The sequence below is a fragment of the Nicotiana attenuata genome, chromosome 7, assembly GCF_001879085.1.
Source record: "Nicotiana attenuata strain UT chromosome 7, NIATTr2, whole genome shotgun sequence".
NCBI classification, from domain to species: Eukaryota; Viridiplantae; Streptophyta; class Magnoliopsida; order Solanales; family Solanaceae; genus Nicotiana; species Nicotiana attenuata.
In genome coordinates this window covers 35007728-35035262 of record NC_031995.1, presented here as the reverse complement: position 1 = coordinate 35035262, position 27535 = coordinate 35007728, and the positions used below count along the sequence as shown (strand labels likewise).

Below are 27535 nucleotides of genomic sequence, written 5' to 3'. Positions count from 1 at the left end.
TACTTCAGAACAAATGGTACCCCATAAGTATAAGTAGGTCTGGACCAAAAATATTACACCTATTCTTTGCTGCTCACCCTCTTTGCCAAAGCCAATGACAGAAACTGCAATACCATTCTTTCTATATTGCAGAATTTCAATGAACAATCAGGACAAGAAATAAATCTCACCAAATCAAGGGTCCTGTTCTCTTCAAACACCTCTCAGGATACCCTCCAACACCTCTCCACCTATTTGTCCATCAGGCACACAACATCTTTTGGAAAATACCTGGGTTTTCCCATTATCCATAAAAAACAATCAGCTACAGACTTCCAATTCATCATTGACAACATGCAATCCAAGTTGGCTGGTTGGAAAACAAAATGCCTTAACATGGCTGGGAGAACAGTAATGGCCAAGACCTCCTTGAACAGCATCCCAATCCATGTCATCCAATACATAAATCTACCTACCAAAGTCACTAATCAGATTGATAGAATTCAGAGAAATTTCCTTTGGGGCACCACCCCTGAAAAGACAAAGTTGCATCTGATCAAGTGGGATGTAGTCACTAAGACCAAGGCTGAAGGAGGGATAGGGCTCCAAAAGGCTAGCATCAAGAACAAAGCTTTACTCACAAACCTGGCTTGGAGAGCTTATAAGACTACCAATAGTCTATGGGCTAGAGTCCTCATCCATAAACATTGCAACATGTCTAGACCAGTAAATGCATTGAGACACCCCAAGAACACAAAATCCCCAATCTGGAAAAGCATCCTAAAGGGCTGGGAGATTTGCAGCAAAGCAAGCAGATGGGTAGTCAACCGAGGGAATAAGGTCAGTTCTTGAATGACACTTGGATCCCTAATCAGCCAGCAATCAGGCAAATGATAGAAGGCCCTTTAACTCAAAATGACCTTCAAGCCAAGGTTGATTCAATCCACAACCTGGGCAATTGTGATACCTCAACCCTGTCCATCATCCTTCCCCCAAGTATTCTGAACCTACTGAATTCTGTATTCATTCCCAGTGACACAACTAAGGATGACAACCTTATATGGGATTTGACTCCTAATGGCCAGTTCTCACATAGCTCTGCTTACTCCTTCCTAAGTAGGACTATAGCAAGTCTCCCTTCTAGGGAATAAGTACACTTCAAATGGATCTGGAAGATTCAAGCCCCCAACAAAATCAAATACTTCATCTGGCTCCTAATCCATAAAAGACTCCCAACTAGGAGCTTTCTCCACTCCATTGGAATCAACTGTGTCCCTCAATGCCACTACTGTAACAATACCAGGAAGACATTACCCACATTTTCTTTGAATGTCCCAATGCTGTCCACTTCTGGAATGACATCCTATGCAAGTCCTCAGGAACTAGCTTAAATCACCCAGTCTTCAATAGCCACCAGTGGCAATCAACATGGAACTCTCTCAAAACTGTTCCTTACAATAACTACATAGGTTGGGACAACCTCATCCACTTTTGTCTTTGGCACATCTGGATCACAAGAAACAGCAATGTTTTCAATAACAAAAAGGAACAAATTAATTCCAATAACACTATCTCAAAGGCAACAGAGTACCTTATGCTTACAAAGAATGTATCAACAAAGGTAACTCACCAGATCATGCTAAAATGGGAACCCCCACCCAGAGGTTCCTTCAAACTGAATACAGATGGAGCAGCAAAGGGGAACCCAGGAATAGGAGGTTCAGGGGGAATATTCAGAAACCACAATGGAGACTGGATATTGGGCTACATGGACAATATACCCCAAACAAAAAATACAAGGGCAGAAGTTCAGGCCCTCATTCGGGGTCTACAACTAGCGGAGCAAAATAATATAGTTCCACTATAAACACTGATTCAGCGGAAACAATAAATATGCTCTTGAATGGAAATCTAATTTTTGACCCTCTAATTTGTGAATGCAGATCAATCATCCAAAGGATGGGCAGCGTGGTAGTGAGGCACATCTACCGGGAGCAGAACAGAGTAGCTGATCCATTGGCCAAGGAAGCAGCAAAGGAGATTTTTTTGAACAAGTCGTTGTCATTACCAGTTCCTCCGATGCTTGCCAATGATGTATTTTGGGCAGACATCCTAGGAACTGAATTACCTAGATCTTTTGTGGGTTCTAACTTAAATACAATTATGCAGAATATTGCAACTATGGGGTCTCTGAGATACCCCAGTAATGCTCCAAATGTAGCTTCTCCTGTTTAACTAGTATAAATATAATATCCTTTTAACAAAAAAAAAGGAATTGGGATCAACGTTGTCCGATGCTTGTAGTTCATCCATATGTGTTAAACGGGTAAAATGCACAAATAGGACATTTCGCGGCCAGTATTAATTTTTTGATATCTCTTGTTCCATGTAGAATTTCGCTGCCACCTCTTGTCCCATATGCAGAACTACAGGTTTAATAAGTGTTGCCCTTCGCTTATTTCATAGACAACAATATTGACTTTTGACCTTAAAGGTTTTCCCATAGGGCAACAACAACAATAACAACGACCCAATATAGTCCCACAAGTGGGGTCTGGGGAGGGTAGTGTGTACGCAGACCTTACCTCTAACCCATCGAGGTTGTTTTCGATAGACCCTCGGCTCAAGAAGACGAAAAGAGACACTATATCAGTAGCATCAATAAAGAGACACTATATCAGTGCCATCAATAAAGAGATACTAAAGGTTTTCCCATAGGGCAAGCGATGGTAAAAAAATCAAGACTATCCATTTTCAAAGTCATTGAATGTAATTTCCTGTGTTAAACAATCTAGTCATCATGGTCCTGCGACACGGGACCCAAGTAAAAATATTGGGCTTTTAGGGCGTCATTCTAGTAAAAATTGCAGGGGGCGCCCTATTTGGTCGCCCCCATTTAACCTATACCCATTTTTTTAAAGTTTTAACTTGTACCCACTTTTTAAACAACTTCAGCCCCCTTTCTCCTCCTTCTCCTTCATTTTCTTCTTCTTCTTCTTCTTCTTCTTCTTTCTTCTGCTGGTGTTGGTGCTGCTATGAAACTTCAGTTCATGGTATGATTGCCATAAATATGTTTATCAGATTATTTAAAAATAAATTATAAATAATTACGTAAGTTAGTAGACAATAATTTGTGAATATTTCCACGTACGGGAAGTTTAAGGTCACACTTAGCGATTCTTTTCATGATAATTCTGTTCTTTTCACGTTTATTTATTTCCAAAATTTTATGATTTTGATACTGTTGGCAATCTGATTATTTTATAGTAGTCTGATTATAACAAAACTAATGAATCCAGGACAAAAAAACTTCAGCTTATTTAGTGCTGAAGTTTTTACAAATGAACTAAATAACTTCAGCATCTTCTGCTGAAGTTTTTGAACAAGCTTTATGACAAAACTAATGAATTCAGGACAAAAAAACTTCAGCTTATTTAGTGCTGAAGTTTTTATAAATGAACTAAATAACTTCAGCATCTTCTGCTGAAGTTTTTGAAAAAGCTTAATGACAAAACTAATGAATCCAGGACAAAAAAATTCAGCTTATTTAGTGCAATTACAAATAAAAACTTCAGCAAATAGAGAATAAAACTTCAACTACTATGCTTAAGTTCAGCAATAACAAATAAAACTTTAGCAAATAGAGAACAAAACTTCAGCTACTATGCTTAAGTTCAGCAATTACAAACAAAAACTTCAGCATAGAGAACAAAACTTCAGCTACTATGCTTAAGTTCAGCAATTACAGACAAAGACTTCAGCACACTTGGTTCACCACACTTGCTACTTCAGGCCCGTCTACTAGAATGCTGAAGTTTTGCGTGGTTGCCTTTGCTACTTCAGCGCCGTATGCTGAAGTTACGCGAAAAAGTGGGTACGCTTGTAATTTTTTTTGTAAAGCGGACACAAATTAAAACGTGACCCAAAAAGCAAATATAGATGCAAATCCCCCGTCATTCTATGCATTGAATTTCATGTGTGCACAAGGCCTGTATGTAATTTGTAGGGTACGAAAGGATTGCCTTTAACTTGGTTGATGAACCCTTAACCACATAACAGTCACACAAAGTGCAAGTGCCTTTTATTTGGTTAGCAACTATATGATGTTGTAGGGATTAGCTGTGAGAGTTAGAGAATATCTAATTGTCAAGAAACCTATTTTGCCTTAAAAGACAAATTATGGAGTAAAGGGATGAAACCAAGTCCAAATTGAACCGATTTCAAATGCAATGAGAATGTATATTGAAGATTGGAAAAGATTCATATAACCAACCTAACTTGTTCAAAATTGAGGTATAGTTGTTATTAATGTTGTTGGGAAGTACAAGGACTTTTATTTCTAGTCCATTGTTATGCAAACCAAAAACTAGTTCCTAGACAGGCTTGAAGCGAAAAACCCAAATCCATTGAAGTTTTTCGCCTGAGCCCAAAAATATGGTAAAAATTGCACGGGGCGCCCTATTTGGTCGGCCCCATTTAACCTATACCCATTCTTTTTAAAACTTTTAACTTGTACCCACTTTTTAAATAACTTCAGCCCGCTTTCTCCTCCTCCTTCTCCTCCTTCGTTTTCTTCTTCTCTTCTTCTTCTTCTTCTTCTTCTTCTTCTTCTTCTTCTTTCTTCTGCTGCTTTTGGTGCTGCTATGGAACTTCAGTTCATGGGATGATTGCCATAAATATGTTAATCAGATTATATAAAAACAAATTATAAATAATTACAAATGAACTAAATAACTAGCTGTAACTATATTAGATGAGTAGATTCTTGGTGTATATGTTTGTTTGGGATCTTGGTCATCTATATTTTGACCCTTGTTAATTCATTCCCTTTTTTCTTCTTTCAAAGCTATGTAATAGTAAATTTAGACTACGTTACTTGTTGATGTAACCAATTATTTCAGAGGCACGTTAGTTTCAGTTGCAAGATTTTTGTTGAAATTGGTGACTTTACTGATCAGTGAATGATGATGAGTTATTAGATTTGTGCATACTCTCGTTTTCTTTTCTTGTTGCATAATTACAAACAAAATACAAATGACCAAGATCCCAAACAAACATAAATAGTGCTGATGTTTTTACAAATGAACTAAATAACTTCAGCTCTAGAGCTGAAGTTCGCCAGTTACAAAACAAAAACTTCAGCTCTAGAGCTGAAGTTCGCCAGTTACAAAAACAAAAACTTCAGCTCTTCGCGAGTTACTAAACAAGAACTTCAGCTCTAGAGCTGAAGTTTGCCAGTTACAAAACAAAAACTTCAGCTCTAGAGCTGAAGTTGCGTGATTGCCTTTGCTACTTCAACTCCGTATGCTGAAGTTATGCGAAAAAGTGGGTACGCTTGCAATTGTTTTTGCAAAACGGCACAAGTTAAAATGTGACACAAAAAGCGGGTATAGATGCAAATGCCCCCAAAAATATGCCTTTGTTGCTTTCTTGTAGAAATGACACCAAGTGGCCACTTTAAAAAGCTGCTATTTAGGAATTAGCCAATGCGTCCTGAATTTTAGTTTTTCAGTTTAATTTTTCAGGACAAAAATGCGTAAAATTGCAAGGGGCGCCCTATTTGGTCCCCCCCATTAACCTATACTCGCTTTTTAAAAAAGTCTTAACTTGTACCTACTGTTTAAACAACATCAGGCCTCTTTCTCCTTCTCCTTCTCCTTCTCCTCCGTCGTTTTCTGAATGCTGAAGCTTGAGATATTGTTATGCGTTCTAGCCTAATGGTTCATATATATTTGCTTGTCCCATTATGTTCAGTTTGGTCATATTCACAATAATTTAACCTCTTAGATATTTTAGCTTTAGATGCACATTGGTTTTTGGTTCTAATTTATCTGTAGTAACTTGTTTTCATGTCGAAAATATTTTTCGTTCTTTAATCTTTAAAATGAACAGCATCAATCGCTGCTAATCATGATTTATTAAATTCATTGTTGTTTAGAACTTCAGCTCTAAGAATGCTGAAGTTCATCACAAACAGAACAAAGCTTCAGCTAAAACATGCTGAAGTTCAGCAAATACAGAACAAAGCTTCAGCTGCTAGAATGCTGAAGTTCAGCAATTACAAACAAAAACTTCAGCAAAACATACTGTAGTTTTATTGAACTGAAGTTTGCCATTTGCACTATGAACTGAAGTTTGCGTGATTGCTTTTGCAAGTCAGGGCAAACTTCTACACTTCAGGCAAAACATTCTGAAGTTCAAACTTCAGACATAAATTTTTGCTACTTCAGGCCCGTATGTCTGAAGTTACCCGAAAAATGGGTACGGTTGCAAATTTTTTTGCAAAGCGGGTATAAGTTAAAAGGTGACCCAAAAAGGGGGCATAGATGCAAATGCCCTGAACTGTCTTGAAGTTAAGACTTTTAGTTTAAAATTTCATGACAAAATAAATACAGGATAATCTCTAAATAGTACTCGTGAGAATGGCTATCTGTGCACTTGCCCCCTGCTTTCTCCCTTTGCCAAAAATAATAGCCAAAAAGTATGTGTATATATATACATATATATATATATATATATATATATATATATATATATATATATATATATATATATATATATATATATATATTTGAATAACAAATATAATTATTTTTGGCTGGTCGGCAAAATGTGTAACTTGTCCAAAATTTTCCAAGAATTGGGATTCTGCAACTGACCTTCCATTATCATCAGGGTTTAAGAACTCTCACTCTTTCTTCTTCATCAAACCCCATAACACATCCCCCACCCCCAACACCATGAACACTTTAAACACTTTCGCTGCAAAAAAGAACAATTTTCACAACCAATTCATTCCTTCATTCGATCAACATTGCTCTGTGTTAACTAAACAACCCCTTAATAATTCTCTTTCCTATAGAACCCAATTACCACTATCTTTATCCTCCTCTTACTTACCCATCAAATCCTCCTTCTCAATTCCTAAAACCCTTAAATCACAACCCTTCAAACACTCTTTCCTTAAACCCACATTAATTTCCACCATTACCGCCACTACACTTTTCCTCACAGGATTCTATATCAACCCTAAACCAGCCATTTCTACTCCTCTTTCTCCTCCACCCACCGTTGACACAACAACTATAAATGAAGATAATACCAAAAATTCCCTCGAAGAGGACCTTGTCTCTAACCCCAATGATGTTGATACAACTGCAAATGAAGCAGTCTCAGAAAATAATACCAAAAACGCCCTCGAAGAGGAACTCCTCTCTAACTCCAATGATGTTGATATCTTGAGAAATTTGTTAGAAAATCACATTAAGAATAGAGAATTAGTGGATGCGCTTAGCATATTAAACAAGTTAATCGAGCTCGAGTCGAATGAGATTGAATGGTGTTTTTTGAAATCTCATTTGTATGTTCATAATGGGGAGCTTGAATTAGCCAAACTAGGATTTAGAGAAGTAATATCGAAGGATCCTTATCACGTTGAGGCTTATCGCGGGCTTGTTGTGGTGGCAGGATCAGAAGTCGACTCGTTAGAGGAAATGAAGGAAATAGAGAAAGAAGTTGAGGAGGGAATTAAAATGTGTGAGGAGGAGAATAGAAAGGATGAAATGAGGGATTTTAAGCTCTTGCTTGCGCAAATATGGGTAATTGAAGGTAAATATGAGGACGCTTTGAAGTTTTATCATGAGTTAGTCGATGAAGAGCCGAGTGATTTTAGGCCTTACTTGTGTCAAGGCATGATATATACAATGTTGAAGAAGAACGACGAGGCTGAGAAGTATTTTGAGAAGTATCGGGGACTAGTACCGCGTGAGAATCCTAATGCAAGGTTTGAATTTATGATGGCAACTTGATGGAAAAAAAGGTTTTTGTTGGAGGATTATATGATTGAGGTATGGTAGAAATCGAGTTGCATTATGTGTTTGTAGTTTGTTTATATTTTTCTTGTTAGATGTTTAGATTCTTTTAAAATCTCAGGTTTGAGAAGGTAGTCTTTTATATTTAGTTTTAGCAATAAGGTTGGAATTCAGACATCAAACAAAAATCTTTGTAAATTAGTGGAATAGAGCTCAAAACATCGTTAATGTAGATTCATATAGCCGATCCCTACTTGTTTGGAACAGAGGCAGAGCTGATGTTTGTTAGTGAATGGAACTTGAAGCTATTTAAACTCAAATGATATTTTGAATGACATGATAAACTATATTTAATTTTATCAAGAATGTGAAACAGATTGATACTTTGTGATATTAATCATTCCTGTGCAATATGCTCCGAGTCCTGTATGTTGTGACTTGTGAGTTGTGACTTCTGAGGCTGAAGACACAAGATTTCATGGGAAAAGTTAGCTGCTACAGATATGTGGGAGCAGTTAGCAATCACTCTGCTTCATTTTAAACAAGTCTAACCTTTGGTAAACATAATTTGAGCATCAGGCTACAACATTTCATGTTCCATATAGTTGCTTATCTGGTTTTTGGAATACAAGCTAGAAGTTCATTAGTACATATTATGTTGATCTTCTCCTACATGAGGTTTTCTGTTAATAGCTATGTTGCTCGGACTCTCAAAAAATATCGTCGGGTGCGTGTCGGATTGTAAGGCCCTGGAAATTTTCGCTAAGTAATTTAGGATTTCGTGGTGTCACGTAGGCTTATTATAATATTTTTATGTGCTATTAACATGGTGTACATCCATTGGATTTGGTAAATATGTGTATAAGTCTTATGGTAAGTAATTTGGGATCCAAGGAAATGCCTAAGTCTAAGAAAAATTGGAAAAGTCCATAATAGGCTAAAATTCCCAACGATCTTGCACTAGTCCATACTTTGAACGAGCATATCTAAATATCTGTAAGGTTTTAGGTGATGGATAACCTATCAAATTAAAGGTCTTCAAGTCTATTTTCCAACGCTTCAAACCGTTCGTCATTTGAACATTCCTACACAAAGTTATGATCAAATTACCAAAAGCTGAAAAAATACGATTCTGCGTGAAATCTGCTATCGCAGATTTAACTCTGCGGACCGCATAACCATTCTGCGATCGCAGAATGGTCGCAGAATGAGGCAGAACAGCCCAGTTTTGGGCAACGAGTTCTGCGATGAATCTGCGGCCCGCATACCCATTCTGCGGTGGATTCTGCGTAGCATACTTGATATCGGAGGGTTAATTTTTAAATTTTTATAACCCGACCCCATTTTAATATATAGGTTTTAGGGTTTATTTTGCGGTCATTTTCTACTGATTTTAGAGAGAGGTGAGAGCATTTTAGAGAGAGAAGGAGGAACCCAACATTTAAATCATCCAATCTTGCATCAATCTTCAAGAATCAAAGATCCCAATCACAAGTTCTTCATCTAAGAGGTAAGATTCTATACCCTAGGTTTTAGTTTCGAGTTTGGAGTATAAGATGGGTTATTAAGGTATGATTCTTGGGTGTATTAATATTGTGTATACATGCATGTTCAACTTAGGTTTATGGGAAGATTGTTTAACATAAATAAGTAAAGATTTGGTTGGGGAATGAAGGAAAACCTTGAAAAAGAGACTTGAGATTAAGATGCTCAACTAGTATTTGATAAAATGCTCAAATGAGCTGAAACCATGAATACCTTTCTAATTTGTGTTCAATTTTGTTATGTCTCAAACTAGATTGGAATTGCTAGAATTTCCGGAACGTTGTAGTAACTTAAGGAAAGCTTAAACGAGATATGTATGGCTAACTTTAACTCTTGTAGAATCCCCTTGTTGTGACGAGCATACGGTATGTGTACCTTGTATGAAAATATGTGAATTGATTGCCTTAATTGATTTCCATACCACCAAGTTATATGTGATTGTGAGAAGTGATTTGATGTGCCTATCTTGTTATGTGCAAAGTTTGTAAAAGCTTGAGGATGTCGACATGGAAGTATGTGTTTACTTATGTGAGTTATTTGTGAATTCTTGTGATTAATGTGCCTTGAATGTTGTTGGTTAAGTCTTACGATATGATGGTGCAAGTAAATGGAAACAAATCAAATGTGGGTGTGTGATTGTGAAAGTGTTATGTGGAAAGAACTGAGAAACAAATGATGGAAGGAAATCGTAAATGATGCACTTGGAACAGCTGTGGTAATAACATATTTGGCTTGTTGTGGGTAATTATTGTGGTGACTTAAATTGCATATGAATTGTTGAATATGATGAAATGGTATTGATGGCTACGGAAATTCTTGTGAATTGTTGTGGTTGTTCTTTGAGAATTGTTGTTGTTGTTCTTGTGAATTGTTGTTCTTGTGTGTTGTTTGTGAATTGTGATTGTTCGATGGGATCGGGTTGCGCGCCGCAACACGAAGTAATAAGGTGTGGGTTGTGGTGATAAGGGTGGCCGAGGTAATAAGGGTGGAAAAAGTGATCGAAATCACTATTGAAATCATTGATGTGACGGAAAAATGTTGAAAGGGGAAAAGGAGAGATTGTGAAACTTGTTTGGCTTTTGTTGTTTCTTTCACGTGCATTTGATTGTTGGTTCTATTACTGTTTGTTACTTGTGTATTGATTGATTCTACTTGGGGTAAAGTTTGTATTGTTTGATTCTACTTGGGGTAAAGTTTGTATTGTTTGATTCTATTTGGGGTAAAGTTTGTATTGTTTGATTCTACTTGGGGTAAAGTTTGTATTGTTTGATTTTACTTGGGGTAAAGTTTTTTCATACAGACCAGTACAATTCAAATGTACTGACGTCCCTTTTGCCGGGGGCGCTACATTCGTGTTATGATTGTAGGTGGATCTATAGCAGGTACTCCAGTCCACCGTCAATAGCACTCCTTCCCATCCCGTCAGCTGAATTGGTGAGCCCCTTTCCTCTGGGGGCCCTGCGTGGCTCAAGCCGCTTTTCTTCCCGGAGTCTTATTTTGGTATTTGTGTAAGGTATAGCCGGAGCCTTGTTGCCGGCATTTCGATATTATTCTTTAGTTGTAGTTAGAGGCTCCGTAGACAGGTTGTGGGTAGTGTCGGGCATGGGAATTTTAAATAGAAATGTTGATGTTTGGCAATGATGTATAAAACTTGTAATACCTTTAAAGTGGCGAATGAAGTTTCTAATGAAAATGAAATGGAAATTGTTATTGATATGTTTATAGAATTTGATTAATGGAGTCCATCTCCTATTTTTTCATGAATTAGTTTGGGTAGAATGAGACCTAACAGGCTTGCTCGGTCGGGTTTACTCGGTTGAGCGCCGGTCGCGCTCCTCGGATTTTGGGGCGTGACATTTCGGTCTTAAGAATGCAGGTGCAACGTATCAAAGGTTGGTCACACAAATGTTTCAAGAACATTTAGGTAAAACCATGGAAGTATATATAGATGATATACTAGTTATAACTCAACATTCAGAAGATCATATATCACACTTATCTGATACGTTTAAAACTTTACGAAAATATAATATGATGTTGAATCCAGAAAAATGTGCATTTGGAGTGGCGTCAGGAAATTTTTTAGGTTTTCTTGTTTCTAAACGTAGAATTGAAGTGAATCCTGCACAGATTAAGGCCATTGAAGAAATTCCAGATATACTTTCTAACAAGAAAGAGTTTCAAAGGTTAACCGGGAGAATTGCAGCTCTGGGAAGATTCATTTCCAAGTCTTCAGAAAAATGCTTCAAATTTTTCTCAGCTTTAAAGAAACAGGATCATTTTGAATGGAACGAATATTGTCAGCAAGCACTTAAGAATCTGAAAGTATATTTGTCAAATCTACCGTTGTTGGCGAAACCAAAGGTAGGAGAGAAGTTACTCATTTATCTTGCCATGTCAGAAGTTGCGGTAAGTGCTGTTTTAGCTCGGGAGGATCAAGGTAAACAATCTCCTATCTATTATGTAAGCAAGTCTTTGCTAGATGCAGAAACACGGTACCCGCAATTAGAAAAATTAGCGCTAGCCTTGATTATGGCATCTAGAAAATTAAGTCCTTACTTTCAATGTCATCCCATTGCTGTGGTTACTGCTTTTCCATTACGAAACATTATACATAAACATGAATTATCAGGTAGATTAGCGAAATGGGCTATAGAATTAAGTGAGTACGACATCACTTATCAACCTAGAACTGCTATAAAATCTTAGGTATTAGCTGATTTCGTAGCTGATTTCAGTCAGGGGATGCAATTAGAAGCTGAAAAAGAATTACAAGTTTTTAATGGTGCAAACCCGGGAACTTGGGTTTTATTCACTGAAGGTTCATCTAACATAAAAGGCGCAGGTTTAGGAATAGTTCTCGTACCACCCACGGGTGAAACTATTAGACAAGCTATAAAGTGTCATTCGATAACTAACAATGAAGCAGAGTATGAAGCTGTCATTGCAAGTTTGGAATTGGCTCGGGAACTTGGCATAACCCAGNCGAGCATACGGTATGTGTACCTTGTATGAAAATATGTGAATTGATTGCCTTAGTTGATTTCCATACCACCAAGTTATATGTGATTGTGAGAAGTGATTTGATGTGCCTATCTTGTTATGTGCAAAGTTTGTAAAAGCTTGAGGATGTCGACATGGAAGTATGTGTTTACTTATGTGAACTATTTGTGAATTCTTGTGATTAATGTGCCTTGAACGTTGTTGGTTAAGTCTTACGATATGATGGTGCAAGTAAATGGAAACAAATCAAATGTGGGTGTGTGATTGTGAAAGTGTTATGTGGAAAGAACTGAGAAACAAATGATGGAAGGAAATCGTAAATGATGCACTTGGAACAATTGTGGTAATAACATATTTGGCTTGTCGTGGGTAATTATTGTGGTGACTTAAATCGCATATGAATTGTTGAATATGATGAAATGGTATTGATGGCTACGGAAATTCTTGTGAATTGTTGTGGTTGATCTTTGAGAATTGTTGTTGTTGTTCTTGTGAATTATTGTTGTTGTGTGTTGTTTGTGAATTGTGATTGTTCGGTGGGATCGGGTTGCGCGCCGCAATACGAAGTAATAAGGTGTGGGTTGTGGTGATAAGGGTGGCCGAGGTAATAAGGGTGGAAAGTGATCGAAATCACTATTGAAATGAAAATATGAGAAAATTATGAAATCATTGATGTGATAATGTTGAAGGGGAAAAGGAAAGATTGTGAAACTTGTTTGGCTTTGATTGTTTCTTTCACGCGCATTTGATCGTTGATTTTATTGATGTCTGTTACTTGTGTGTTATTTGATTTTACTTAGGGTGAAGTTTGTTTATACATACCAGTACAATTCAAATGTACTGACGTCCCTTTTGCCGGGGGCGCTACATTTGTGTTATGATTGTAGGTGGTTCTATAGCAGGTACTCCAGTCCACCGACAGTAGCACTTTATCCATTTTCCGTCAGCTGTATTGGTGAGCCCCTTTCCTCTCGGGACCCTGTGTGGCTCATGCCGCTCTTCTTCCCGGAGTCTTATTTAGGTATTTGTGTAAGGTATAGCCGGAGCCTTGTTGCCGGCATTTCCATATTATTCTTTAGTTGTAGTTAGAGGCTCCGTAAATAGGTTGTGGGTAGTGTCGGGCATGGGAATTTAAAACAGAAATATTGATGTTTGGCAATGATGTATAAAACTTCTAATACCTTTAATATTGCGAATGAAGTTGCTAATGAAAATAAAATGGAAATCGTTAATGATATGTTTATAGAATTTGATTAATGGAGTCCATCTCCTGGTTATTCATGAGTTAGATTGGGTAGAATGAGATCTAACAGGCTTGCTCGGTCGGGTTTACTCGGTTGAGCGCCGGTCGCGCTCCTCGGATTTTGAGGCGTGAAACGGATCCTCCAAAAGTAGTTTTTCTTTTAAGAATCTGATACGGATGCGGCAACTTTTTGGACTCAACATAGGACTGAATAGCCCACTAGAAATTCATTTCTCTTTGCCTCCTGGGCTTTGGTCTAATCGTAAGAGCGCAACAAATGACGTGTGAGTTAGGCACACGTCACGGTGTCAAATCTCAAAGTAAACAAAAAGCATGAAATTTAAGTGGAGAAGAGTTGAGGTGCGCATTATTCACTGGTTTCAAACGGTGTGCCATTGACCATTGGGGATATCTCACTTATGAAAAGAAAGAAAAAATTATTGGAGTCCAAAGATGCTCTTTTCTCTTCATGTCTTGAAGTTTTCTGTTTATACTGAATCTACTAATTTAACCCCAATATAAAGGTGGAAAGAAAATCTTAGTAATAACCTCAGCATTTTCTTTTGAACCATTTTCAATGAATTGGAAAATCTCTTGATTCAAGTGTCATGACTCATGTGATATGCTTTATACGAAGTTGTATGGCAACAATATATGCATCCTTTTCATTGGAAAGTTTTCAATATACAGGCTATAGTAGGGGTCTTCATAAAAATCAGAAAAACCGAACCAAACCGTAAACCGAACCAAACCGACCAAAAAATCGATATTTTTTAGGTTTGGTTTTGGTTTTGAATTTTAAAATCCGATCAAATTTGGTTTGGTTTTGGTTTTAATCAAAAAATAACCGGAAAAAACCGAACTAAACCGACTATAAAAGTACTTATTTAAATTTATTATTACACCTATAAATATGTATATTTTTATATAAACTTTCTAAAATTTTATGGTACATATTAGTCATTTGATTTTTAGTCTAGTTCTTTTCTATTATAATAATAATCTAATTCTTTGCATTTACATTCTAGTTTGATTGGTAGTTTTCTTTTGTTAAGTAACAGAATTTATTTCATGTTATAAATAATCGATTTTTAATTGAGTACTTGAATTATTCATCACTATTCGATTCAATTATCATCAATACAAGTTGGTAAATGATAGATTTCTCAAAGAGCAATTGATTTGATAGTGTTACATTAAAAATGTAGTTGCCGGAATATGCGTTTGGTAGTGTATGTCTCATATTTAAGGAAAAAATCGATAAATAACCGAAAAAACCGAAAAACCGACAAAAACCAAATCAATAAAAAATCGACTTAATTGGTTTGGTTTGGTTCCAATATTTAAAAAATCGAGTTACTTGATTTGCTTTCTTTAAGGAAAAACCGACCCAAACCGAACCATGAACGCCCCTAGGCTATAGTGTAAATAATTCTACATATTCTAATCAACAGTAGAATGGCCCTGCGCTGACATTAGCCTAGTCTTCATATTACTCACATACCTAAATAGGTGGATTTTTTTTTCTTGGGTTTATGAGATTCATCAAAATAGAACCTTTGGAGAAATGTTTGGAGATTTGACTATGTATGTATGGATTAACTGACACAGAGGAAGGGAGCTTGCTAACTAATACTCCGTTGGTTTCATTTAACATCCTGTTCGACTGGACACGAAATGTACGGAAGATTTTTGAAATTTGCGGTCTTTAAATATACCATAACATTTTTCGAGAAGAGAAGTGGTTCGTTTCATTTCTAGACGCAATTCAAGATTTCTTTTGTATTCATGTTGGCGATTTTTTATGTGAATTTGGTGTTGTCCCCCCTTCCTACGGGTTCCCCCACCGACCTAGTGACACACCAACCACGCCCCTTATCTTTCTCCCCCACCAATAACTAAGATTGCTCGGTGTTGGATAATCTATCAAATGCTGATTAAGTGTGGAGGATATAAGTTGTTTAAGAAGAGAGTCCGATCATAAAGCCCCATGATCCCTTTATTTGTCTTTNTTGTCTTTCATCCCCCCTGAATAAGTAAGACCCCGCTCTTTCTAATTCAAAAAAAAAGAGAGGGGCAAAGCACCCGTTTGAAGTGGCGAAGGCCTATGATACAGTAAGAAGAAAAAAAGTATGTTGAGGTTACAAAGTCACTTAGTTGAACTAGAAAACTATAAAGAAAGGTAAGCTAATGTTAGGAAGTAAGGTCAGTTGGTTAAGGGCTATGAAAGCTTCTCATTTTCAGATAAAATGGGAAGTTTAAGTTAAATTATTTTCAAATTTAGAAATGAGTTATTCGTTTTGGAACATATTAAAAAAATAAGATCACATAAGTTGAAACGGAGTGAGTAACAATTGAAATTGTAAACTTGGCTCCACCCTCTCACCTTCCCCATTGCTCAGAGTAAAACAAAAGAGAATGAATATGAAAGAGGAGGCTTCCTTGAAAATTATTGCCAGATTCCTTTTCCTTTCCGGGCAGCTGAGGATACAATCTTTCAGCTTTATCTGCAGCAAGAAAACTTTGGAACAATGCTAAATTTACTGAAAAGATCTACTTATAACTGGTGTTTGCACAAGATAATAAATGTAATTATATTGCATCTCTTGCATATAAAATTTTGGTTATGTGATATGTATTCTCACTTTAGCCTACGAATCTTATGGGTAAATTGCTTGGTTTGTGTACAAGTATTTTCTTTGTTTTTTTCGACGAGTTTATCCTGTGACATGTGGTAAAGTAACAGTTAATTTTACCCATGGTCATGAACTTTTGTGTTTGTTACCCAAAAGTAAATTTTCTTGTTTTTGTTACGTAAAAATTACCCATGGTCATGAACTTTTGTGTTTGTTACCCAAAAGTAAATTTTCTTGTTTTTGTTACGTAAAAATCATTCAACTTTGTGTTCATTACACAAAAGTCACTTCTCTTTCTTTTGTTACACAAAAATCATTTTACTTTGCTCTAGTTTATTACAAAAGTCACATTTTTACTTGAAAAGTCTATTATGCCCTTGATATTATATAAACCTTCATATTTATGGAATACCTTCTATATTATATACTATATAATGTATTTTTAACTATGTATTTTATTTATAAATAAAATAACTAAATATTACTTTTATAATATATTCGTATATTTAACTTTTTCTTAACGTTGATTAATAAAATATATAGTTAAAAATATATTATATAGTATATAATATAGAAGGTATTACGTAAATATGAAGGTTTATATAATATCAAGGGCATAATAGACTTTTCAAGTAAAAATGTGACTTTTGTGATAACTAGAGCAAAGTAAAATGATTTTTGTGTACCAAAAGAAAGAAAAGCGACTTTTGTGTAATGAACACAAAATTGAATGATTTTTACGTAGCAAACAAAAAGTGACTTTTGGGTAACAAACACAAAAGATCAATGATACTGGATAATATTATCTCGGTGAAGTAAGTAGGCAGCAAAAAAATTTCCATGAAAATCAAAAAGTTCACCAGCACCACAATGTAGAATCCATCAGGAAGATGATTAAAAAAAGATCCCAGGCTATAATTTCCTTTTTCTAAAGCACATAAACTTCAAAAATTTACATAAGGTGAATAGTTGTTGGAGTTGGAGGAACATTATTATCTATTTTGTCATGAGACAGTACCAACTGCTGCTTGACATCTTTCATGAACTAAGAATAACTCAAATTAACTTTGGCTGAAGAAGGGACTGAAGAAGCCAGTGTTGGTGTCATAAGCTGTGCATTCTTCACCTTTGAAATGCTTGCAAGAACCCCTAATGGTGTCACATCCCCGATAACCGTTACCTTCTTCGCAGCAAAATCTATGTTGAAAGATGTCGCACCTGCACGGTGCAAAATCAGATTGTTTATAAGGTAATTACAGGTAAAAGAACTATAGGTTACATGTCGCGCTAACACTGAGTTTGACGTGCGCTATTGAAAGCATTAGTTCCCATCTCACCAAAATATCAGTGCCACGCAAAATTGGGTGTCCATCTTGAACAATCCTAACAGAGGAGACGTATATCTGAACCATTTGGGTAACGACGGGGGTACTTTTGTGTGGATAGTATAACGAAAGGTAAATTGATCCTTTTTTATAGTAGAGGAGCAAATTTGGTCATTTTCCCTAAATTTATACTGACAGTGTATGCAAGTTAAGAAAATGACGCATCGAGAAAATGTCAAAGGGGGCATGTCAATGGTCCCCAACAAAGGAGAAAAAAGTTACTCCTATCACAAAGTGCAGAGGTACACACCTTGCATTCTGGATATATGTTTCCTCATCTTCCTTTCACATCCTTTACAGTGCAGTGAAACTCTAAGAACAACCACCTGCAACAAATATTCATTATTCTGTCATATATTGTCTCTTTTGTCCTTTTTTTGGACCACTTTCTACAACTAATCCTCCTACTTTATGATGCTAACAAACAAGAGAAATGTTTTCTATATCTTTCTAAAAAGGAAATTTCTTACTATTAAATTAGGTTATGCTAGACATACCTTTTGCTTTTGATCTAGTGTTATAGTTGAAAGGTCTTGTAGAAGCCAAGAAAGTATTAACTTTCTTGGCTTCTACTAGAGTCGTCGCCAAAATTATCACTTTAAAGGCCGCCATAAAGCCCTTACTTTTGCGGCGACTAAAGGGATAGCCACGTAAAATTGTCTTTGGGAACGGGATCTTTACACAAATAGTCAGTCAGATTCACTGTTTACTTTTCCTAGCCGGCATACATATATTATATACTTGTATATCATATACTGTGTATATACATATATGAATTATACATATATTATACATCAGCCGGCTATTGTTAGTTTAAACAGTTGGGTGGGCGGTTATTTAGGTTAATTCTTCGAAAACACTTTATGATTTGAAAGGAGAAGAGCAAGAAAAAACCTGATTAGCAGAGGCAGAAGATGGTGGTGGTTTTGTAGGACAAGATTCATCTGTTTCTGTTTTCACAGCTTCCACAGAATTACTAGGAACCAACTTGAGAACAGGCTCAAAATCTGATAAAGCATCTAAAAAATTACTTTTCTCACCCAAAAGATACCTAGAAAAACCAGGTGGTGTTATAAATTCACTAGGTTTTGTACAACTCCAGCTAATACTAGTTGTAATCTTAATAATAATATTCAACCAGATATGATAAATGACATGCTAAATTGTAGGCATGTGCACGGTGTGCTATCGTAGCTCAAATCTGAAATTTTTCATCATTGAGAAGCATTTAGCAAGTTTGTTCAGGGATTTAAAACCCTATGTAGCCTCAAACACGGCTAAAATAGCACACGCAATGTTACAGATATGAGAACATCATAGCATAAAGCTTAACATTCAAATTCTAGGCTTATCATAGCCTAAACGTAACCCGAGCATGGATGAATAACCCTCCAAAAAGTCCTCAATGATCAAACATAACACGTACTACTATCTAGTTAACTTTCGCCACATCTTCATAATCCGCGACCCTGAAAAAATCTGCTCCTGAGAACTCTCAGTCCCCAAATTCATAGAACATATGAATCACCGTGACTGATCCTAACTCCAGCACTCGAATGACTAACACATCTTTCATGCACGATCATCCCACTAGGAATACTTCCAAAAATTCTTTTGTGCCATATAGCAACAATTTGAATATCAGCATTCTATCAACCAGGTGAGTACCACAATACCAATGAAGCATTCGTAAGTCACCACACAGAGCGCCTTCTTATATGTGCACCCTTCTTAGGGATTGCCGAGCAGTTATAACATTCATCTAAATATCAGAAACTGGGCATGATGTCCAAAATTCATGACATTCCCTTCAAAATTAAATATTTCTAACTCAACAAAGCCACGCATGTCGCCAAATCTGAGAATATTGCCCAAAACACCCGTCAGGCCTCACCTCATCATTAGAACCAAAAGAACCGAGCATACCACTATCATATCGATCCAACCTACCGCTAAGTTGTCTTATTTCCTCCGAGTTTCTCCTGAATTATCCTCAAGTTGACACTCCTCCTTGTCAGAACATCATGATCCTTACCCAAAGCTCACCACCTGAGATCCTAGCATAAAACTACATCGCCCTAAGGCCCATAAGCCGCCTTATTCCCTCTTAATCACCCCAAAAGTAACACAACCGTGACACCCACTCTGAAGATACTTTCTGTGAATTTAAAATTGTTCCTTTTTCCTTTCTTATACTAAAATGTAGAATCCATAGTCATTTGGAATTACCACAAGTCCCGGCACCATCCAGTATAAATAATCGATTCTAGCGATATACAAATCCGAAATTTTTCAATTGCCACATGTTGGTTCCCCAAGTACACGCAAGTATACGTGGCCATCAAGTAATAAAGTGACTCGAAAGTCGGATGTCGAACCCACAGAGGCTTAGATTAACCATTAACTAAGCAAACTAAAATCAATATACTATCCCAGAAGATCAAGAGTTTAACTTTTCTATTACAACTACTATAGCGAAATATAAACACGTAACCAAGGGAGATATAGATTCCAGGGTCATGGTCGATTTATCAATCCTATTGAGGTCTTAATTACACCCGTTAATCCAAATTATCTATGATTGCTAGTTGACCAGATCATTTATATAAATAGCATGTTCCCACAATACTATCCGTCTATCCATAATATATCAACCCTGTATTCCTACTGTCCTGAATCTATCATGAATGAATATGATACGGTATTCAACTAACCAAGACTGTTAGGTATATTCCTATCCTAACCGCGAAATCTTTCTCCGAGCCATGGGTTCAGAAACAAGCTCTCTCTAATTCTACTCTAATCTAAATACGACTTTCCCAAGCATAGCATGGAAGTAAATAGAACTCAGTTGCCAGCCAAACAATTAAGCAATTATGCACAAAATTAGAGAAACAACCAAAGATGATAACTCGAATTAACAATAATATAATTAAAAAACTTCAATATTGATGATAACCACAACCCTAGAACGTGATGTTTAGCTCTACATAGACATGGTAGTAAAACAACAAATCATCAAGAAAAATTAAAGATTACTAAGTTTGATAGAAGAACGATGGAATCTGATGAATTCCGGCCTCCACGGCGGCTCCGTGCTCTCCCTTGGTCTAATCTCAGGTCCCTCTTCTAGAAGTGGTGTGTAATGACTATTTATATGTGTACGGAAAATACTTAGACAAAATAACAAAGTCAAAAACCAAAAAGGAAACAAAATAGGCTTGAAACTAGAACACACGTCGCCTCGCTGTAGACCTTGCGCCACGACCTCTATAGCGTGTCTCACCTCGCTCCAACCCTGGCAAAGCGAGCTCTGTTGCGCAAAAATTCCCTTGCCTCGCATGCTCTAACGCGAGCAATGAACCTCGCGTCGCATGACTTCCTTGCTGCTTCGTTTTTGCGTTGCTTCAGTCTTCATTCTGTTGCTTATCTTTCCATTTCACGTGTTTGTCTTCTTTTTCTTACTTTTCCATTCTGTGCATTCTCTCTTTTTGTCTTCCTATGTAATGTGCACTTTACTCATTGTTGTAGTGTATATCCAATAATTAAGTAACCATAACTCCATTCTTGTAGTGTATAAAATACACATAAAATCTCTACTTTGCTACCAATTTTGTTTCAACGTACTTACACATGAAATAAACTCAATTAAGCACAAATATAGTGTAGTTTAACATGAAATCACCTAAATATAAGATAAGTAATGCACTAAAAATACGGAATTATAGCCAAACATCACCACATATACATTTTGAATCCATTAGAACTCTCTCAAGACTCATCCACTCTGCTCAAATCTAAATTGCACCGCCCAAATGGGCCGAAAGACACGTGCCCCATTAGCACAACAACACTCGAAGAAGTGACCCCTACCTTATCGCAACCGAGCAAATTCATACTCCATGCGCACTGCGTCCTTCACAAACAACAACTTAACCATTCCATGAATTTCCATATACTTACAAATTGCAATATAACCCGCATCCCGAAATTTCCCTACTCGATTCATCCTCAAAACCAGCCTCTGCAAGTCATAACTGGTGCACAAGTATGCCTCAAACCAAAACTAATATTTAACACATAACCATGCAATTAAATTGTCAATAGCGGGCTCCTCCACTTGGTTAAAGCTATAGAATAAAACCTTTGATAACTCACCGTACCCATACTCTATTACTGCCAAAAATCCCGCACTGAAATTCAACCAAGTCCTTCATAAACTCATGTAACACTTACCATATAATACCTCAATCATCCGCTAATCTCGCATTCATCTTCGTGTCAGTCCAGTCAACTTTCACAACAAAACTACTTAAAGATCAACACATATACCCCGTTGGTAGAAAAGAAACCCTCCACACAACATTATAGGGATTACACATCCTAAAATTACCCCGCATGTAATAACCCACCTGCTTAGCCTCAAAATGACATCTTTGTACACCCTTTCACAACCACAACTACTATGCAATCACTTAAGCTTCCAGAGTTTGAACTCATCAACAAGGCCTGAAAATCTACTTCGTCGCACCAATGAAACAACATGAAAGAATCCCTAAAAAATCCTCCTAACTTCAGACCGTATATACACCCACAAAAATCAAGCATCCAATAACCCTTTTTTACATCCAAAGTGAACTTTCCTTGTCACCTTCCAACTATCTGAACACATCCCGCAGTCACATCATACTCATCATACCGCCATCCAACCACTCACCGCGCCACCAATCCTACTCATAGGGACACCACTGGACATAGAAGTCCAAAAGTAAAGGCTTACATAACTGAAACTACTAAGCTTATGTTGTGCCCTAAACCTGGCCTCAAGTCCTCCAGACTAGCCCATCACTAAAACACATAAAACATATCTCGTGCTTCGTTTGTAGAATCATAAGCCGTCGATGTACAGCTGATGCCGAGCGTTCACATACGCATACGAGTGAGTGGAAGAAATTTCAAAGCGATACGCTTCAAGTTGAATCAATGTCACACGATAAAGAAAGAAAGATGAGAAGTTTATCCTAAATGCCCTATAGCCTCTCGAAGATAAATATGGACATCATCATACCGAATCACAAGACTCTAATAGACACTTGCTCATGACTCATATAACCTATGAACCTAGTGATTTGATACTTATTTGTCACGACCCAAAATCCGACTAGTCATGATGGAACCTAATGTAACCCGCTAGGTAAGCCACTTTAACAAGTTCCAATTCAAATGTGATTTACTGAGGAAATAAATTATGAAATAAATGAACTTTTATACACCTCCCAAGGACTAGTAGTACAAATCATGAGCATCTAAGACTAGAATTTACAAAGCTAGTGTGAAATAAAAATACATCATCTGTTTGAAATATACATGAACATATTAATAATTCTAAAGCTACTAAGAACAAGAGGCAATTGTGACTGGATCACAGGTACATCTTCAATATCAGCTCTCGCCATGCACAGCATTATCAGAATCCAAAATTTGCACGTAAGGTGCAGATGTGTAGTATGAGTACAATCGACCCCATGTACTCAATAAGTAACAAACCTGATCTTAGGTTGAAAGTAGTGACGAGCTTGTAGCAAGGTCAGAGTCTACAACAATAGACAGTAACATCTCATAACAATACAATTAAAGCAACACAAGTAATAACTCAACAATAAAATGCTCAACTCATTCACAATTTTGGAAAGATAGGCATTTGCTTTTCAAGTATAACAGTAAAACCCAAATCTTTTGCTGATATCTCAAAAATATGAGTGAATTTAAGAACTATGATTTTTCCCAAAAACTTTCATCATCAAATAAGAAATTTCATTATCAGATAGCAAGAGAAAAGAAATACTTCTTTATGCCTACATGTCAAGTATGTATGTGAATGCAATGCAATACAATGATGAACTCATATAGTCACACTCTCAGAGTTCTCAATCTCGTTGTCTCACAATTCCACTCATCACACTCAATATTTAGCACACTCAGTCACTCAGCACTGTACAGGGCAAATCCACCCCAAACATAAATAAATCCTCACACTCAGTCACTCAATACTGTATGGGCAGATCCAGCCCAAATATAAATAATAACTGACAGTCAGTCACGCAGTACTGTATAGGGCAAATCCAGCTCAAATATAAATGTTTAGGGCAAATCCAGCCCAAATATAAATGTTTAGGACAAATCCAGCCCAAATATAAATGTTTAAGGAAAATCTAGCCCAGGACAGATCCACGCATAATCGATAAAACATGCTGCGGCGTGCAACCTGATCCCATAAATATCAAAAACATGCTGCGGCATACAGCCCGATCCCATAAATATCAAAAACATGCTCCGGCGTGCAGCCTGATCCCATAAATATCACTTACACTCAGGCCCTCGGCGTCAATCTCTCCAGTCTCTTGGGCTAACAATGTCATGAAAATCAACCCCACATGATGATATGATGTATCAATAAATAGCAACAGAGACTGAGATATAATATGAAATGAATGAATATGACTGAGTACGAAATTACAATTTAAACATATAATTCAACTGCAGAGATGAACTCAGTGGGTACCAATAATATCAGCATATGCCTAAGCATGATTTCTAACATGAGTCACAACTCAGTTTCTCTAATACGTGGAAAATACATGGAAGTAACAAGTTAATTGACTACACAACTCTACGGAAATCAATTGAGTCACAATTTCTACGGTGCACGCTCACACGCTCGTCACTTAGCATGTGCGTCACCTCTAAACCAATCACATAATACGTATAATTAGGGGTACATACCCTCAGCTCCATGTTTAGAAATGTTACTTACCTCGAACAAGCCGAATCCAATACCGAGCAAGCTAAACAATGCTCCAGAAATTCCATTATGCGCGTCTCAACCCTCGAACGGCTCAAAACAAGCCAAAATAAATTAAAATTTATCAATTAATGCCTAAGAAATTAATTCCAAACAATACAGGTCGAATTTATAACTACAACTCCAAAGTCAACCAAAAGTCAATAGTGGGGCCTATGTCTTGGAACCTGACAAAACTCACAAAATCTGACAACACATTCAATTACGAGTCCAGCCATACTAATTTTACTCAAATTCGACTCCAAATCGATATTCAAAACTCGAAAATTCATTTTATGGAATTATAGAAGATTCCACCAATTTCTCTTGAAAAATCAAGAATCATACACCGAATATGAAGAATTATTCATGAAATATAATCACAAGTGAGTCAAAAATGCTTACCCCAAGTCGTGCGGTGAAATTCCTCTCCAACGTCGTCAGACCCGAGCTCCGAAATTCGAAAATGGGTGAAAATATCGAACCCTCAAACTTAAAGCATTCGATCCACCGTCGTTTGCATTTGCGGACAAGTGGTCGCATCTATGACCTCTGCTTCTACGGAAAAGGCTCGCATCTGTGAGACAGCCTCGACCAAGCAGTGGTTGCTTCTGCGATGCTCAGAGCCACATCTGCAGTCGCTCTTCTACGCAAAATACTCCGCATTTGCGGACTCCGGCCGAGAAGTGCATTCTCGCTTCTGCGACCATCGCACCTGCGCAATTCTAATCGCAGGTGCGGAATATCAGAACCAGCAGCCCTGCAAAATTCAACTTAGTCCAAAACTAATCTGAACCTTGTCCGAAACTTACCCGAGCCCCTTGGGACCGCGTCCGATATACCAACAAGTCCCATAACATAATACGAACTTACTCGAGGCCTCAAATCACACATAATAAAATCGAAATGATGAATCATACCATGATTCAAACTTAGCAAATTTCAATCTTTCGATATGCAAAACTCGTGTCGAACCATATCAATTCAACTTGGAATGAAGTCAAATTATGCGTACAATTTCCAAATGACATAACGAAGTTTATGAAATTTTCAGAACCAAAATCCGAACTCGATATCATTAAAGTCAACTCCCGGTCAAACCTACTAATATTCAAAACTTTCAAATTTCCAACTTTCGCCAATTAGCACAGAAACCTTATAGGAATATCCAAATAAAATTCCGGGCATACGCCCGAGTCCAAAATCATCATTCAGACCTAACACAATCATCAAAACTCCAATCCGAGGTCGAATACAAAAAATTCAAATTCGGTCAACTCTTTCAACTTAAGGCTTCCAACATGAAATTCATTCTTCCGAACATATTTCAAACACCTGAAAAACAAAAACCGATGATTCACACACACCATGATCATCATATGAAGCTAATCAAGACTTCAAATAGTTTAACAGAATGTTAACGCTCAAAATGATCGATCGGGTCGTTACATTCTCCCCCACTTAAACAAATGTTCGTCCTCGAACGTGCCATCAGTTGTTCCTAAACCTTCAAATCACTACTCCACCTTATCACGCATATACCCAAGGATGATCCCACGTCACCCTATTCCATATCGGCTTGACAATACAACATAAATGAAGGTCATTAATTTAACCTTAGCCTGTAAACCTTAGAACCCCATTTCCAACATCCAGAATTTTCCGCAAGACCCGAATCTCGCATCTACACACTGTATAAGTCTGAACAAGCTATATTAAGCCTTAACCGTAACCCCAGATATAATCACATAACATACTACACAACTCATATACTCGCAGCACCATTCCTAACCACACTAACTACTCAAAACCAACTCGGTACTAGTATTAAACCCCATATCAAACAAAACCTTATTCCAATACCTTTTTACACTGTCAATAATGAAAGAAGCACGCGGAATCTCATAACCACTTATCAGATCAACAAGTCAGGGAGCTTTCCCTCGTTCAACAAGTACCATAGCCAATTATCTAAGCCGACTTCTACAATTATTCTTCCAAACACGCCGTAATCAAACCTGATAGTACCCAGTCCAGGTCCAATGACCTTATATCCTTAAACATGACTATTCTACAGGCATGCCACACCGATACAACTCAAGACACAAATCGTGCAATCCGTGCACTAACAGGCAACAATTCAAATGTACTTAAACGTGGAATATGACTCAAATGAAAGAGCCATCCCGCAAGTTCAACAACCACCACCACATCCGAAATGCTACGAACCCATCTTACATAGTAGAACCAAGACACACGAATCTAACGCAATGATAATATCCCAACACAACTCAGCTGCAATGCGTGACCCCTCCAAGCACCAATCTAGTAACGGTAACCAGCTCTCCTAGAGCTCCCATGAATATCAACTGCACAAACAACTCACTTGCCAATAATATAGTCTTCCCGGTATAGTCCCAGGCCTCCAGTCCCAACATATCATATGAGAGCATTTAAACAGGCTCATGTATATGATGAATGAAATAAGGTTCTCATGCTCCTGGACTGGTATAAATGACATGCCAAATTGTAGGCATGTTCACGGTGTCGCGCCCCTTTTACTCGCGAAAGCGGGTTTCGACATTTTGACAACTCCTTTTGAGAAAGTAGGGAAAAGGAATTGGTTGTTAGAGTCGCTACCTAATGGATTAAGGTGCATTATGGCACCTATAGCAAATAACTCAGATTATATTAGTTTGCATCACCAGAGATCGGGTAAGGGCTTCTCGCGAAAGTGGTTTTCGACATTTTGACAACTCCTTTTGAGAGAGTAGGGAAAAGGAATTGGTTGTTAGAGTCACCACCTAACGATTAAGGTGCATTAGGGCACCTATAGCAAATAACACAGATTATACCAGTTTTCATCACCAGAGATCGGGTAAGGACTCAAATTACCTTGAGGGGAAGGTGTTAGGCACTCCCCGAGGTCCACAACAGTGGGTCCTGGCAGAACATATATTATGCGTAGGAAGTGAATAAACAATTTAATAAGGATGGAGGGTCCTAAATTTTTTGCCTATAGGATCACCCCGTGCAACATAAATAATACTTCGTAACTCCCACAAGACGGGGGTGTTACTCATATTATCCAG

At 37.3% G+C, this 27535-nt stretch overlaps 2 protein-coding genes and 1 long non-coding RNA gene across 3 annotated transcripts in view; 1 reads left to right on the top strand and 2 right to left on the bottom strand.

Annotated features, from left to right (window-relative positions):
- On the top strand, positions 6237 to 7787 carry LOC109229955 (protein SLOW GREEN 1, chloroplastic-like). Its single transcript, XM_019395497.1, has 2 exons — positions 6237 to 6240; positions 6994 to 7787. Exons 1-2 carry the CDS (start codon positions 6237 to 6239, stop codon positions 7785 to 7787), a joined length of 798 nt encoding a protein of 265 aa, XP_019251042.1.
- LOC109230443 lies at positions 17112 to 17668 on the bottom strand. The gene is made up of 2 exons (XR_002068639.1): positions 17555 to 17668; positions 17112 to 17435 (listed from the first exon to the last, which is right to left on the bottom strand). It is a non-coding gene; the product is annotated as an uncharacterized LOC109230443 (long non-coding RNA).
- LOC109229954 (protein SODIUM POTASSIUM ROOT DEFECTIVE 1-like) overlaps positions 17830 to 27535 on the bottom strand; it is a 33064-nt gene continuing 23358 nt past the window's right edge. The window contains exons 2-3 of the mRNA XM_019395496.1: positions 18497 to 18653; positions 17830 to 17928 (exon numbers count right to left, since the gene is read on the bottom strand). Of these exons, the coding sequence (XP_019251041.1) occupies positions 17830 to 17928; positions 18497 to 18653 (256 nt within the window). The remainder of the gene's footprint in view (positions 17929 to 18496; positions 18654 to 27535) is intronic.